The sequence below is a fragment of the Numida meleagris genome, chromosome 4 (assembly GCF_002078875.1).
Source record: "Numida meleagris isolate 19003 breed g44 Domestic line chromosome 4, NumMel1.0, whole genome shotgun sequence".
NCBI lineage: Eukaryota > Metazoa > Chordata > Aves > Galliformes > Numididae > Numida > Numida meleagris.
The window spans coordinates 6,505,019-6,517,681 of NC_034412.1; the positions used below are offsets into that span (position 1 = coordinate 6,505,019).

General features: G+C 46.6%; 1 protein-coding gene across 8 annotated transcripts in view; it reads left to right on the forward strand.

Moving 5' to 3' along the window:
• LOC110398166 (calcium-activated potassium channel subunit beta-2) overlaps positions 1–12,663 on the forward strand; it is a 116,767-nt gene that overhangs the window by 66,187 nt on the left and 37,917 nt on the right. Inside the window, exon 1 of one of the 8 annotated variants that reach the window (XM_021395592.1) lies at positions 4,890–9,434. The exons of 5 other annotated variants lie outside the window; for them this stretch is intronic. Coding sequence is in view for 2 of the 3 variants with exons in the window: in XM_021395588.1 (XP_021251263.1) it covers positions 10,859–10,908 (50 nt within the window). In the remaining variant the exon portion in view is untranslated. Of the gene's footprint in view, positions 1–4,889; positions 9,435–10,334; positions 10,909–12,663 lie in introns of those variants that run through there. 2 more of the 8 variants (XM_021395588.1, XM_021395586.1) reach the window with 2 other exon arrangements.

Genomic DNA, 12,663 nt, shown 5'->3' on the forward strand with positions numbered 1-12,663 from the left:
CAGCAAATAATCCTTGATTGGTCAATTTAGCTTTGGCTGCAACTATTTGTTGTCATCCAGATGTATACTCCAAGGCAAAGATACTCTCTGGCTCTCAAGAGGAAACAGGAACAGGGAATGCCGGCAGTATTGGTGGTAGGTGGACAGTTGGACTAGATGATCTTAGAGGTCTTTTTCAACTTGAGTGATTCTATGATTCAGCTCTTCCCACAGAGCAGCAGGACCCACCAGCCTGCAGCTCTGGCCACACCATGCAAACATTTGGGTTATATGAGCTATAGAGGCAATTAGGTCAGACCACGGAGCTGACACCTGAGCTTGAGCATCCCCAAGGATGCCACTTTTTCTGCTACTTTTAAGTCACTGAACTCGAGGAGGCCTAGATTGCCTGTGTTTGTCTCCACAAATAAATTCACCAATGAAGTGGTTCAGCAACATCATCATCCTCCCCTTGACACAGCAGCACCGTGCTTGAGCAACCTGTTACCTGTCCTTCCCTTTCCTGCACTTCTGTACAAAAAAAAAAAAAGACATAGAAACGTCAGCAACAGAAAACTGTCATCTACTCTGCCTGCAGGGAACAGAAATCTGGTATAAATTATCCTTTTCCTTAATTACTTGATCCTGACTAATCCTCAGTGGGCAATGCTGACCTTGATAGTCCAAATCTAGGTGCCTTAGCCTGCAGAGCCTCTCTGTGCTGTTTCCAAGCGTTTGCAGAGCATTTCCAGCCCCAGGGTGCTCTGGCTCCTTTATGCCACAGCTCAGCAGCAAATCCCAGCCCTCCTGAACCAGAGACCCGTCACGCTGCCCAAAGGAGCTTAAGTGCTCCAAAAAGAACAAAAAATGGTGGAGATATTCCCCAGCCTGCAGGATCAGAGAGGTTTACAGCCTCCTGGATGTACAATTTCAGAGGCTTAGGGCTGCTGGACTTCACCAACCAAACTAACGCCTATGGAACATAAAGCCACAGCACAAAGAGGCAGCACTGTGGATATGCCCAAGGAAGTTCAAGGGATATCAGAATTATGACACATATAAATTGATTTTTCACTCTAAGCTCAATGGCTGCTTATCTCCAATAGCAAAATTAACATTCAATTAGATTTGCTAAAGAATTCATGGCAATACATTTGATGTGGTAGTGAATCCCAGCAGTAAATCATCAGCATTTTGCATTATTGTGCTGGCAGAAACCAGGATTATTTCTTAAAAGACAACATCTCTCGTTTCCACCATCCACACCCAGATTTTTCTGGGGCTTGAAGCTTCCTCTTTTCATATTGCCTAAGGCTAAATTTGAAGGGATAAAAGGAACTGTTGCTATTGATTTTTTTTATTATTTTGGAGCAATTTAACCATACACAGCAGTTTGATTTGCTGGTATTTTTTTCCCCAGCATTGAAACACATTTGGAGCTCTGCAAGTCTTTTGTAATGAAGCAATGCAGAACCACTGTTTAGTCATGCAAATGAAATGAGAGTTAACTGAAAAGCATTCTGGGGAGCATAAACTCTTTGCCAAAATTCAAAGAAAAAATTTCTATTGTCAATCAAAACGCTTACACGTTTCCAAATTGGCTTTTGTGTGTGAGCATTGTTGGGAAAAGGACAAGCAAGACAGAGCAAACATTTCCTGCAGTCTCTGAGATAACCAGTGCACTAAGTAGTTCAGAGGGAGGCAAATATTTTTTCTACAGAACTTCTGAAAATACATGTAATTATTGCTATGAGTTGAGAAGGAAGAAAATAACTTTCCGTCAACCACAAAAGCACCCCAACCTCCACTGAATCCATCCTTTTCCAATATCATACACAAGATCAGAATGGACTTTCAAAGAGAAAGACTTCGCTAGGAAACCACAAAACCCACCATTTTGCTTTTTCTCCTAACAGTCAGGGGAAGTAGAGGGGCCCTGATGTCTGCACAAAGGACACTTTTGTGTGTGACTTCCCATACCATGCTGTCCCCTTTGAGCTGGAGCATTTTGTGAACAGTGTTTAGTGGGCTGTAGGTAAAAATTGAGCTCTCTCTAACCCTGCTCTTAGAGATTACTTGAGATTCCTGTATTGCCAAAGGATCAAAGATGAATAGCCATTTTAGCCTGCGCTTCCACAGCAGCTTTTAGAACATTAGATATAATGACCAGGTATTCAGCTGTATAAACTGCTTCAGCTTTATTTTCTCCACTCACAGTAAGAGCCAGTTCACATCATCCAAGGACTTCTCCAAAGTCAGTGTTAGATCTGGCTGACACAGAGCTCTCACTCAGCTGTACAACATTTATTCATTTTCCAGTTACTGCTCAGATCTTCACAAATGCTAACCAACTCATCAAGAGGTTTCAGTCTAGGTATTAGGAAAAACCTCTTTTCCAAACGAGTGGTAATGCGTTGGCACAGGCTGCCCAGAGAGTGGTGGAGTCACCGTGCCTGGAGGTGTTCCAAAACTGTGGAGATGTGGCACTGAGGGATGTGGTCAATGGGCAATATTGGTGGTAGGTGAACGGTTGGACTAGATGATCTTAGAGGTCTTTTCCAACCTTAATGATTCTACGATTATAAGATACTGTCTCTGCTACAGACACTGGAGTTTGGTGGCATGTAAGATCAGCAGCAAAGAGTTTAAAAGAAAACAAACCTCCCACCACCTGTCAGAGGGCTCACACAGTGGACTTGGATCCCGCACATAGTAGAGCACTCCTGGCACTAGGCAAAGGCTGTTTCCAAACTCCTCACTTGTCCCAGCATGCAAGGTACACATCCCACATTAGACAGTGGCAGCTTCACACCCAGCAAAGAAAACAAGGTCATTGTCATCATGATAGCACACAGCCATCACAGCTGTGGACTCAGCCCCAGGCTGTGGGTGCCTCAATGAGACAGACTGCAATGCTTAAGAGATACACAGCTAGCTGGCAGCTCAGCATCCCTCATGATGAATGAGCCTGGTGTATGAAGCTATCTGCAAGAAATACAAAGCATGTTTTCTCTTCCAGACCTCACTTAGGTTCAGGGCTATACCTGGCTGTAAAGGCCAGAGGAAATCTGATTCAAAAGTTTTTTGAAAAGGAAAGACAGACAGAAAACAGACAGTACAAGTGCTTTAAGAACAAAGCATTAATTCTGCATATGCTTCTATGGCAAGGCAGCCAGGTGAAGTGCAGCATGCCCAGCACATCATACATGGAGAGCAGGCAGCATCCATCATAAGAGTCTGAACAGCAGAGGCTGAGACTCCCATGGAGGCAACCTCTCATGTTCTAAGTAAGTTAGTGAATTAGTCACAGAGGGATTAGCAAGACAGGAAAGGCTGGAGAACACTTGAACATGGTGCCAGAACCCACAAGCCACTGAATAGCTCTGCTGTTGCATGAGCTAAAAGGCTGTTCCTGCCATTAGACTGAGAGTGACAGCACTGACGAGATTTATCAGAGAACATTTACTCTGGACTCAGTGAAAAATTGCCTCAGTAAAAATGTTGCCAGCTCTGCTGACGTCTGTTATCTTTATTAGAAAGGCCTCTCTGATAACCAAATTCATTAAGACCTCTAAGCAAATCATTTCATATAAACTTTTGCATATTAATTCAGCACAGACAGATGCAATGGGAGCTTTGGTAAAAAAAAAATCATTAATCAGGGCTACAGCGGGTGTAGCAAAGAGAAAGATTTCAAGTTTTCTGCAAAGCCCATTTTAAAGTGCTATGATGTGCTATTCACTTAAGCACCTGTCCTGCCACTGGGGTTTGTATTTAGTCCTCCCCAGTCCTAATGAGTTCATTGCCGCATACAGAGGGTTATCCCATTGCCCCCAGGGTGCAGTAATTCCTATTCCCCATTGTTCATGTTTTAGTTGACTGAGATTTCTACACATTCCAAGTTGGATACTGAAACAAAAGCAAGAAATTTTACCAATGAGAAGTCAGTGAAATAGGATGGATGCACAGCCCTCCCCTGAAGCCATGCATCTGGCTCAGCCCCCTGCAATACAGCACATACTGCTGGTTCCACTGGGCTCTCAGAGCAGCTTATTCACAGTCCAAGAAAACTTTCAAAACTGAGGTTGCACACAAATTCAGCAGCATCCTCCGGTGCACCAGGATGGAGCTGATTCTGTCAAGGTAGACCAGAATCTCCATTACAGGCATAGGGTCAGAGAACGAGGGCACCATGCTTGACTGTCCTCTGGCCCTTCAGAATCACTAAGCAGCAGCTTTAAACAAAGGCTAAGACACAATTGTCACTGTATTTCTGACAACTTGCTAGAAAAGAAAGGCAGAATTTCCCACAGCGGTTTCTGAAAGATTAGGCTCATTACTGTTCACACTGTGCTAGAAGTGGACATTAATTAATGCTGAATTGCAAAGGAATTCCAGTAGTACAACATATTTCACCCCTGCTGCTGCAGCAATGAACTCATTATGAATGAAGAAATTAAAAACATATATCAGAAGGGGAAGTTAATGATTTTCCACTTCTTATTTAGTGTGGGCAAAATACACCACTGGACTAGAACGAAAGAGGAGGAATGTATCTCAGATTCATTTACAGGATAAGATCACAGCCCAAAGCACGTTATTTGCTGGGAATGAAGTGTTTATCAAGTGATTTCAAAGCTGCACATGGTGACCTTGAGCCAAGCACTTTGCATCACCCAGAAGGTTTTCCATCTGCATGGAAGAGCAGCACTCACCTCCCGGCCCCTGGGTAGTGGGGCTGAGAAGCCCAACAAGAGAGGTGGTGACAATGTGGGGAGAACATGGCCCAGAAGTGCCAGTGGTGAGGCCAGAGCTGCTAAGCAGATGAAGTACTGTACAGCCATTCAGTACAAGCTGCACTCACGCTGCTAGCTGGGGGTTGAGGCTGGGGGGCCCAGGTTTGCGTAACCACCCTTAAACACAAATGTTGAAGTCACCACTGCAGTAAATTGGGGATGCTCCAAGGACACCTGGGAGTGGCTCAGCTCCTTGGGCAGACCCAGCCCAAGGACACCACATCTTTCCTTCAGCATTGCCTGTTCCTAAGACACCTGCCACCTTGCAAATTAACCTGGCTGACACTCAGCAAGGCACATCTGCAGCTGCAGTGTACCTTTCCTGCAGGTTCCCATCTCAGATATTTATTTCAGTAATTCTTGCTTTCATTTCTTCCCTGTTTTTACTACTTCCATTAGTCTTTTTGACTTGAACTGAATCATTTTCTTTCACATTATTTCCATCATTGCTCTGCCTGTACCTGATGTGTGTCAGAGACCGCGAAATTCCACAAAGCTCAGTAAGCCTATGTTGTCAAGTAAATAACAGCAGCCTGTCCTCCTGTTCAAAGAAAATGAGGGGTGTATTAAGGTAGCATCATATGAATTTCTGGTTTTTATAATTATGCACTGGATTTAAAAAGAGATGTCACACAGGAAATCTTTATAGTCATAACAGACATTCTGTAAGAAAGAAGGAAAATAATTTTAATAAAATACATTGCCCTAAGCAAAAAATAGGCTCCGTATATCATACATGAGATGAGATAGTTGTGATGTAAATGGAATTGTGACCTTGCTGCAAAAGCGTTCATTACTTAACACCGCAACAAGCAAATTAATGGATTTTGGAATGGCACAAATAACAGTAATAATCATTTTGCTCCTTGGCATTTGTTTGCTGACAGCTAGATTTAGCAGCAAGTGTTTTGTATTATTATTTATAAAAGGGATTGCAAACAGAATTCCACATGACCTTAAAGACACCGCAGAAGCATATGTATAGTGAAGAAATGTTACAGGATTAATCAAGGCTTGGTGAGAGCTTTTAAGTCAAGCAGTGACATCTAGAAACAAAACTGGCTGCCAGAAGCATATGGGCTTTTTGCTAGGACATGTATGGTTGTGGTACCACCACTGATGCAGTAATCCAGCATTTGAAACCCTACATAGGAAGGCTGTGATTGTGGTTACTATGGTAATTATGGGTGAGCTTTCATATACATTTTACATACAACAAGTTGTGTGACAATAAATCTCATGATGTTGTTTAAGGGAACAGTAGCCCTCCTCGGAAGCACTGAATTGTCAGGTCTGGGGATGTTCAGGAACTGTGGAGATGTGGCACTGAGGGATGCGGTTAGGGGGCATGGTGGAGGTGGGTTGGCCATTAGACTAGGTGATCTTAGTAGTCTTTTCCAGCCTTAATGATTCTATGATTGTCCTCTGCAGAAAGTTCCTCCCTTGCTGAGTGATGTTTGAACCATCCCCTCCATTAGGTCACGGTTCACTTCTCACCCTCCCCCCCCCCGGGCTCCAATGGGGCTCAGACAGCCCCTGGGACCTGTCCACAGCACTGGCAGTGGGACCTGGGGAGCAGCAGTGCCTTCACCTTGCACAGCACCCCCAAACACCAGCATCTGCAGCAGCACATCTGCTGTTTAGTAGCTGATGGACATCATTCACCCTTCCCACTCGAGCCAACCCAATTGCAGAGCAGTGGGTGAAAATGTACTGCAGGAGTGACTGCTGCTCCTAGAGAGGCTGCTGGACTCAGTCATAGAGCAGTGATGCGCCGTGCTCCAGGTGAGAGCTGTGCTGCCAGCAATTAAGAAGGGGAGTAGGAAATGCTGTGTGGGGCTTTACCCAGTTAAACTTGCACAGAGCATAAAGGGGCTTTAGTATAGCAGCCTGCAAAGGAGCAAGTGTTCCATGTGGAGTTTTCTAAACAAGACCACAAACTGGCTTCTAAAACACCTCAATGTGGTTCAAACAGTAAAGTCATCAGGCAAGCTGATGCAATAAAAACCTCTCTGCAAATGGAAGCCCCCTGGTACTTACACCTTCAAAACACTGTTGGAATTTTAAACCACGATAATTGCTTTGCAATGTAAGCAATTTCCTGATGAGTGTGAACACCACAGAGCACACATCCCCACAGCTGTACCTCCAGCTCCAGCCGCCTTCCCAAGTAGAGAACCCTGATTGCAGCACACAAACGCAGCTCACAGCACAACTGATTGCATATATTAAAGCAGCTTAATTTAATGGCCAAACCTGCTCTGTAGCAATTTGTGCAAGGCTGCAAGAGGGAGAAGCCCTCCTGCGACTGTGGCAGAGCAGTGCTGGGCATGGAGAAATGCACAGGGAAATGCCAGGGCAGCAGATATCATTCCTGCACCTTCCTGTTATCACCAGTGCACAGCCCACAGACCTCCAGCAGCATTACAGCTGTATCATCATCACCTGTTGAGAGCACTGCAACTCTCCGTACTTTAATTTCCTCAATTACACTGATTATCACATTAAGCATTCCTGATACTACAGGAACAGACTAAAAACAATAAGCCTGTATCTTCCCAATACCAATGAAGCCCGTTTGTACTACTGAGAGTGTGGAGAGCTCATTGTTTTGCAGTAACAAAGCTTTCATCTCCAAAGATCCAATTTGTAAAAATTACTTGCTGAGGTTGTACAGAACAAAGCCACGGTTCCTATGCTGGTGCCTTCCACCAGAGCATGCCCTGCCGATGCTATCCCCTCTGCTCCTCCTCCCTCCCACCAGACACTAGCACTGAGATCTGACAGCATCACAGCTTCACTCTTTCCTTTAAGTTCCACAAAGAAAGCAAAAAGGTGGGAAGGAGGAGGAGATGCTTCCCCCTTTCACTTTGGCCCACCCTCCTGTGTCACTTCAGCCATGTGGGAGCAGGGCAAAGAGGTGTCACCCTCAGTACAGGGGCTCTCCCACACTGGGAGCCAGCCCTTTATTACCATCATTTAGACTATCTGCAAGAACTTCAATTAGCCAGAAAGAGGTCATGTTCCTGACATGGATTAATTGCATTGGAAATGAGCTTGATTGCCTGAACCCTCATTTATCAGCAGCCGCTCACTGCAGCCTGGATTACTCAGCAAACTGAGCTTTGAGCACTTGAGGCTGTGCCAGTAGGGGCAGTGTGTTCAGAGCCAAGATTCTGGCCAGATGTGAGCATGGCCGGAGCAGAGGGCATGATCCTGGAGCTCTTCTGCCCAAACATGAAAGATGCCACAACCCTTAACAGGAGAACAGATTCCATCCCACAGAAACTGGTTTGAGTCCCAATTTACCCAGTAAAAGGAACTGGAGGTAGCTTGGTGGCACCCATTTAGGACTGTTTTCCCACACAGCCACCCAACAGTCAGCCCAGCAGAAAGTCCAAATTAAAGCACAAACAACAGAGCCCCCCATTGAATGCCATCATCATCATCTCCTCTGGGACTGTTCACCCCACAGATGGAGTTCCCAGCACAGGGAGGATTTCCAGCAGGGACAGGACAGCCCCTTCCCACCTGTGACACAGCATGGGGAGGCTGCTTCCCACACATATCAGTGCAGCTGCGTGCACACAAGGCACATGGTTTTGTATGAGGTGTCTACATGGTATAGCTCTTCTTTCTGCTTTCACTGTATTTCATCTTTAAATTGGGAGAGATGTTTGTAACAAATCAGAGAGGAACAGCGAGTTTCCTAGGAGATCCGCTGATGAATCAGACTGACTGGTATAAGGTCTAGACGGGTTGGAGCTTCTTAATTCATGAGACCTCACGTAACAAACGGAGGGAAAAAGATTCTATCTCAACTGCAGACCATGCATTCCTCCTGCCAGGAAAAGCAGCTTTTATTTCTGCTGTAGGAGCAAACAGCAAGTGCATCGAGTGGGAGAGCAGTGTGAGGTGAGTGAGCCGCTCCGGCACGCTCCTGGCTCAGAAAAGCAAACACCATCCAAGGGCAGAGCGGTCCGGATGGAGGTGACAGAGGGGAGGGCTGGAAAGCCCCCAGCGTCACACCAGGAAGGATACACAGGGTTGAGCAAGCACAGGAGCAGAAGTCTCACAGATACTCCATCACAGCCCTGGCATTTCTGAGAGGAAAGGTGAAGCCACAAGAAGATATCCGGGCAGGAGCGGGGCTGCCCCACCACCAGATTCTGCCGCAAACCCCATTTTCTGCCCAGTTCCTGCAATCTTTTTCCAAGGAAGAAGTGAGAGCAAAAGCATCACCTGCAGCAAGCACCATGCCCTGGGGGCACATGAGGAGCCCTGGCAGAACAGGTGGAAAGAGGAACACCTGTAAGTGTGGGGGTACTGAGGAGCATCAGGAAGTAAAGCACAGACAGAAGAAGCTCTCCTTCTCCAGGCTGGCTTCATTCATAGGGTCTGCTCACCTGCTTCCTTCTGGTGGATCGAGGCTGAGAAGTAACTGAACATTGGTGTTACCTCTACTGAAATACAAAGTATTAAAAACAACCCAGGAGAGAGCAGGGAGAAGTAACTGGATACGCACCAAGAACTCCATGGAAGCCTCCTGCTCACAAATGGGCTGCTTCACCAGAGGTGGAATCTGCAGAAGCACATAGATGATGGGGAAAATCCTCCCACCACATTGAGATCTGCACTTTAAGCACTGCTGCTGGCAAGGTAAAGCTGGGCACAGCGGGGTGACTGCTGCGGGGCATCAGAGGTGGGGATAGCACTGGGCAGGCAGGCTACTGGGCAGAGCCACATTGGGGTGGTTATAACTGGAGTGAACTCAGACTTGATTGCTAAGTAAGGCTCCCAAAAGGATGTCCTGGAGCACTTTTGTCTGCTGAGCAGAGGCATGACTCAGGCTGGTCAAGGACTGAAGGATGTTTATAGGCAAACAAGTTCAAGAGCTGTTTCAGGATATAAGTTACACTTGCTCACCTGAGGAAGTTGCTGTTGGTAGCATTCACGGTGTAGTTAAAGGTTTATGGTAGTATTTTAGCAATGCATGTTGTATTATTATTGCTAGAAAACCCTGTGGGCCTCTCACATAGAAAGCAAAATACTCCTAAATGCACTGACTGATGCTGGAAGCTGCACACAGTATAGCGCAGCAGCATGAGCAGCAGTGACTATTGCTTTACTCCCCAAGCTTGTCTGAGAATGGGGACTAAATGTGGACTGAGGACTGTGCGGGGCTGAGGGAGCAGCTGCCTCTGTGTGGGAATGTGGGTGGTGGGCAGGAGGCTCAGGTGTCTCAGCAATAGCTTTGGAGTTGGATTTGTTGCAACTAGCATTCACCTAATGTGTAAAAACCCAGAGTAAGGTAACTTTCAGTACCACTGAGCTGTAGTGCTTAACTTGTTTGGTCCCTCAGTATTAAACCAGTGTTGGAATGGGAGAGATTGTTACATATACAGCTAAAATACAAACAGACTGGTGCCTCTTGCTCTGCACTTCTGCATGCATGTGCTTTTGCATGGCCTTTCTGAAATCAGAAATTCTCTGCACATTTATCCTCTGTTGCAGAGTACAAAATGCAGGCACTAGGGAATCCCATGAAGCAGCTGTACAGATTAACTCCTAGCAGTAATAATCATCTACTCAGTCCCACCTCAAGAAATCCTGCCTTCCCCAGAAGGGGGTCACTGCCTTTCAGAAATCCCCTTATTCACTGGCAGCTCCTGGACAGGGAAGCCAGGCTCCACTCCTCAGCGCCATTGCACTAGCTTCAGCCATTGACTTCTCTCCATCCGAAAGAAGTGCTTAGGTGGATCCCACAAGGTACCACCTATGTCCCTGGAGTGGGGTCACCACATCCACACCTCAGCTGGCCTCCCAGTGGGCACTGTGGGAGTCCAGAGTTGCAGCAGGCTGAGCAAAGTGGGTTTGGGATGGGATCAGCCCAGCCCCTTGCACATCATAGAAGGCAAATCCCAGCACCAGCACCACAGGGACGCGCAGGATCCTTCCCAATAACCTTTCCTGAATGACCCAGATTGCGTCAACAAGCTCTGGAGGGAGCCCACAGCCAGTGCTCTCCAGATGGGAGTGTAGGATTTGCAACATGGGGCCCCAGAGAGAAAAGCAGCACAACGATGGGAAAGGAAAGCAGAAGGCCGCAGCACCCTTCCCACCGCCACAGCTGGTAAATGTCTCTTATTTCCATCTTTTTACTCTTTTCAATGAGCCAGAGAAATCACCCTCTCTCTGTGCCTCTTTGCATGCCAAGCACCAGGGTGCCGGACAGCACTGAGCCTCCCAGGCTGCTACCAAAAGCCCGAGGCCGCTGAGCAGGCTGGAGTAGTGCATGTGTTTGGAGACTCAACATTTTTCTCCTTTATATTAAGGATCGTTTGGTTTATAATTGTGCCAGCAACCAGATGATGCATGCTTTGCCAGCAAAAGGACTGTGGTAAAAAGGAACCTCCTGGGTTTTGCATGTTCATCCAGAGTTACAGATGTGAGTACTGATGTCTGTAATACTCCCTGGGGAAAGGCAGGCAGCAGTGCAGTGGTGACACAGGGGTCCATGATTCCCCAGAAGTGACCCATGGGAGCACAACAGGAGTTCCTACCCCAATGCAGTCTTCTTTTTGGATATAGCAGCTCTGCAGTGCCTCTTGGCTTCATATCTTATTTAAATGCAACAAGCATCCTCCCTTGTGCAGGTGGAAGCTATGAGCCCCGTTAATCGAGGCACACCAACCACTTTCAACAACATTGCCTCTTAATGGAGGGGAGGCAGCACAGCAGCAGCCACTCTATGGACCATTAACTCACTGCCAGGTGGCCTGACCCCAGACTTTAATGTGCATTTAAGCTAGAGGTCTACAGCAGAGAGATTACAGTGCAACAGCAGAAGTGCACTTCTACAGTATTTTAATTCCTGTTGAACTCTGTGGCAGAACTCCCTCTGGCTCCCACGTGGCCACAGGCTCACTTGTTTGTGCCCACTCATAGGTAAACACTGCTGGGTGTAGTGTTTGGCTGCTTAAAGAGTGAGTACAAGATAGTGGTTTCAACAGGCATCTCACCAGAAATGAAGCAAGATGGAAAGCACAGAGTTAGAAATTAAAGTTGTCATTTAGATAAAGCTTCTGCTTAATACTGAACTACAGATATGCCCCAGTGTAGCCAGATTGTAACCCTGGTGCTTCAGGCACACCACTGATGTCCTGGTGTGGGTCCCAATCCAGCTGACTTCACCCTGCACTGTGCTCAAGCTTTGTGCCACTTCACGCTCAGAAATATCCCAGCCACACTGCAGGGGTGCAGGAGGTATCATGGCTAAGTTTCTACTCAGTCCCTGTCCATTGAACTCCCCATTTGCTCAGCAGAGCCATGCCCATTGCTAGAAGAGGCCAGCTGCACCCCCAGCTGTAAGGTGGTCTTGCTCACTGGTATGTATCCAGAGAGGTTTCCTGCTCTTGCAGAGCAGGAAAATCACCTCTAATTAGAGCTTCAGAAGATCCCACTGTTCTCAGCAATTAGCTTCCTTACAGGGCTTGTTTGAATTGAACAGCAGCCCTTCCCACTAGAGATGTGGCAAGCTTTGAAAACTGTCCTTTTTTCCCCCCCCAGTCTGCTTCTAATTCTCGCTCTACTGCTGGTGTAGAAATGCTGATGGAGAAAATGCTTTGCATGATGGAAGAATGAAAATCTCAGATAGAATGAACCCAGTCATGAGTATGTGGGTAGGGATGGCTGGGTTTGTTCTGCTTAAAACTGAAGTCTGTCTCTGCAAGTGTTTGGTTTAATTAGTTCTGAGCAATGCTGTGTGGTGTTGACAAGGACTGGAAGTTTCAGCTGCAGGGAGAGGAATGGAGCATCCATCCCACAGCTGTTGGCAGGTCTGCAGTCCCCTGCTATTTGCAGGCCAGCAGGAGGAGTCACAGGTTTC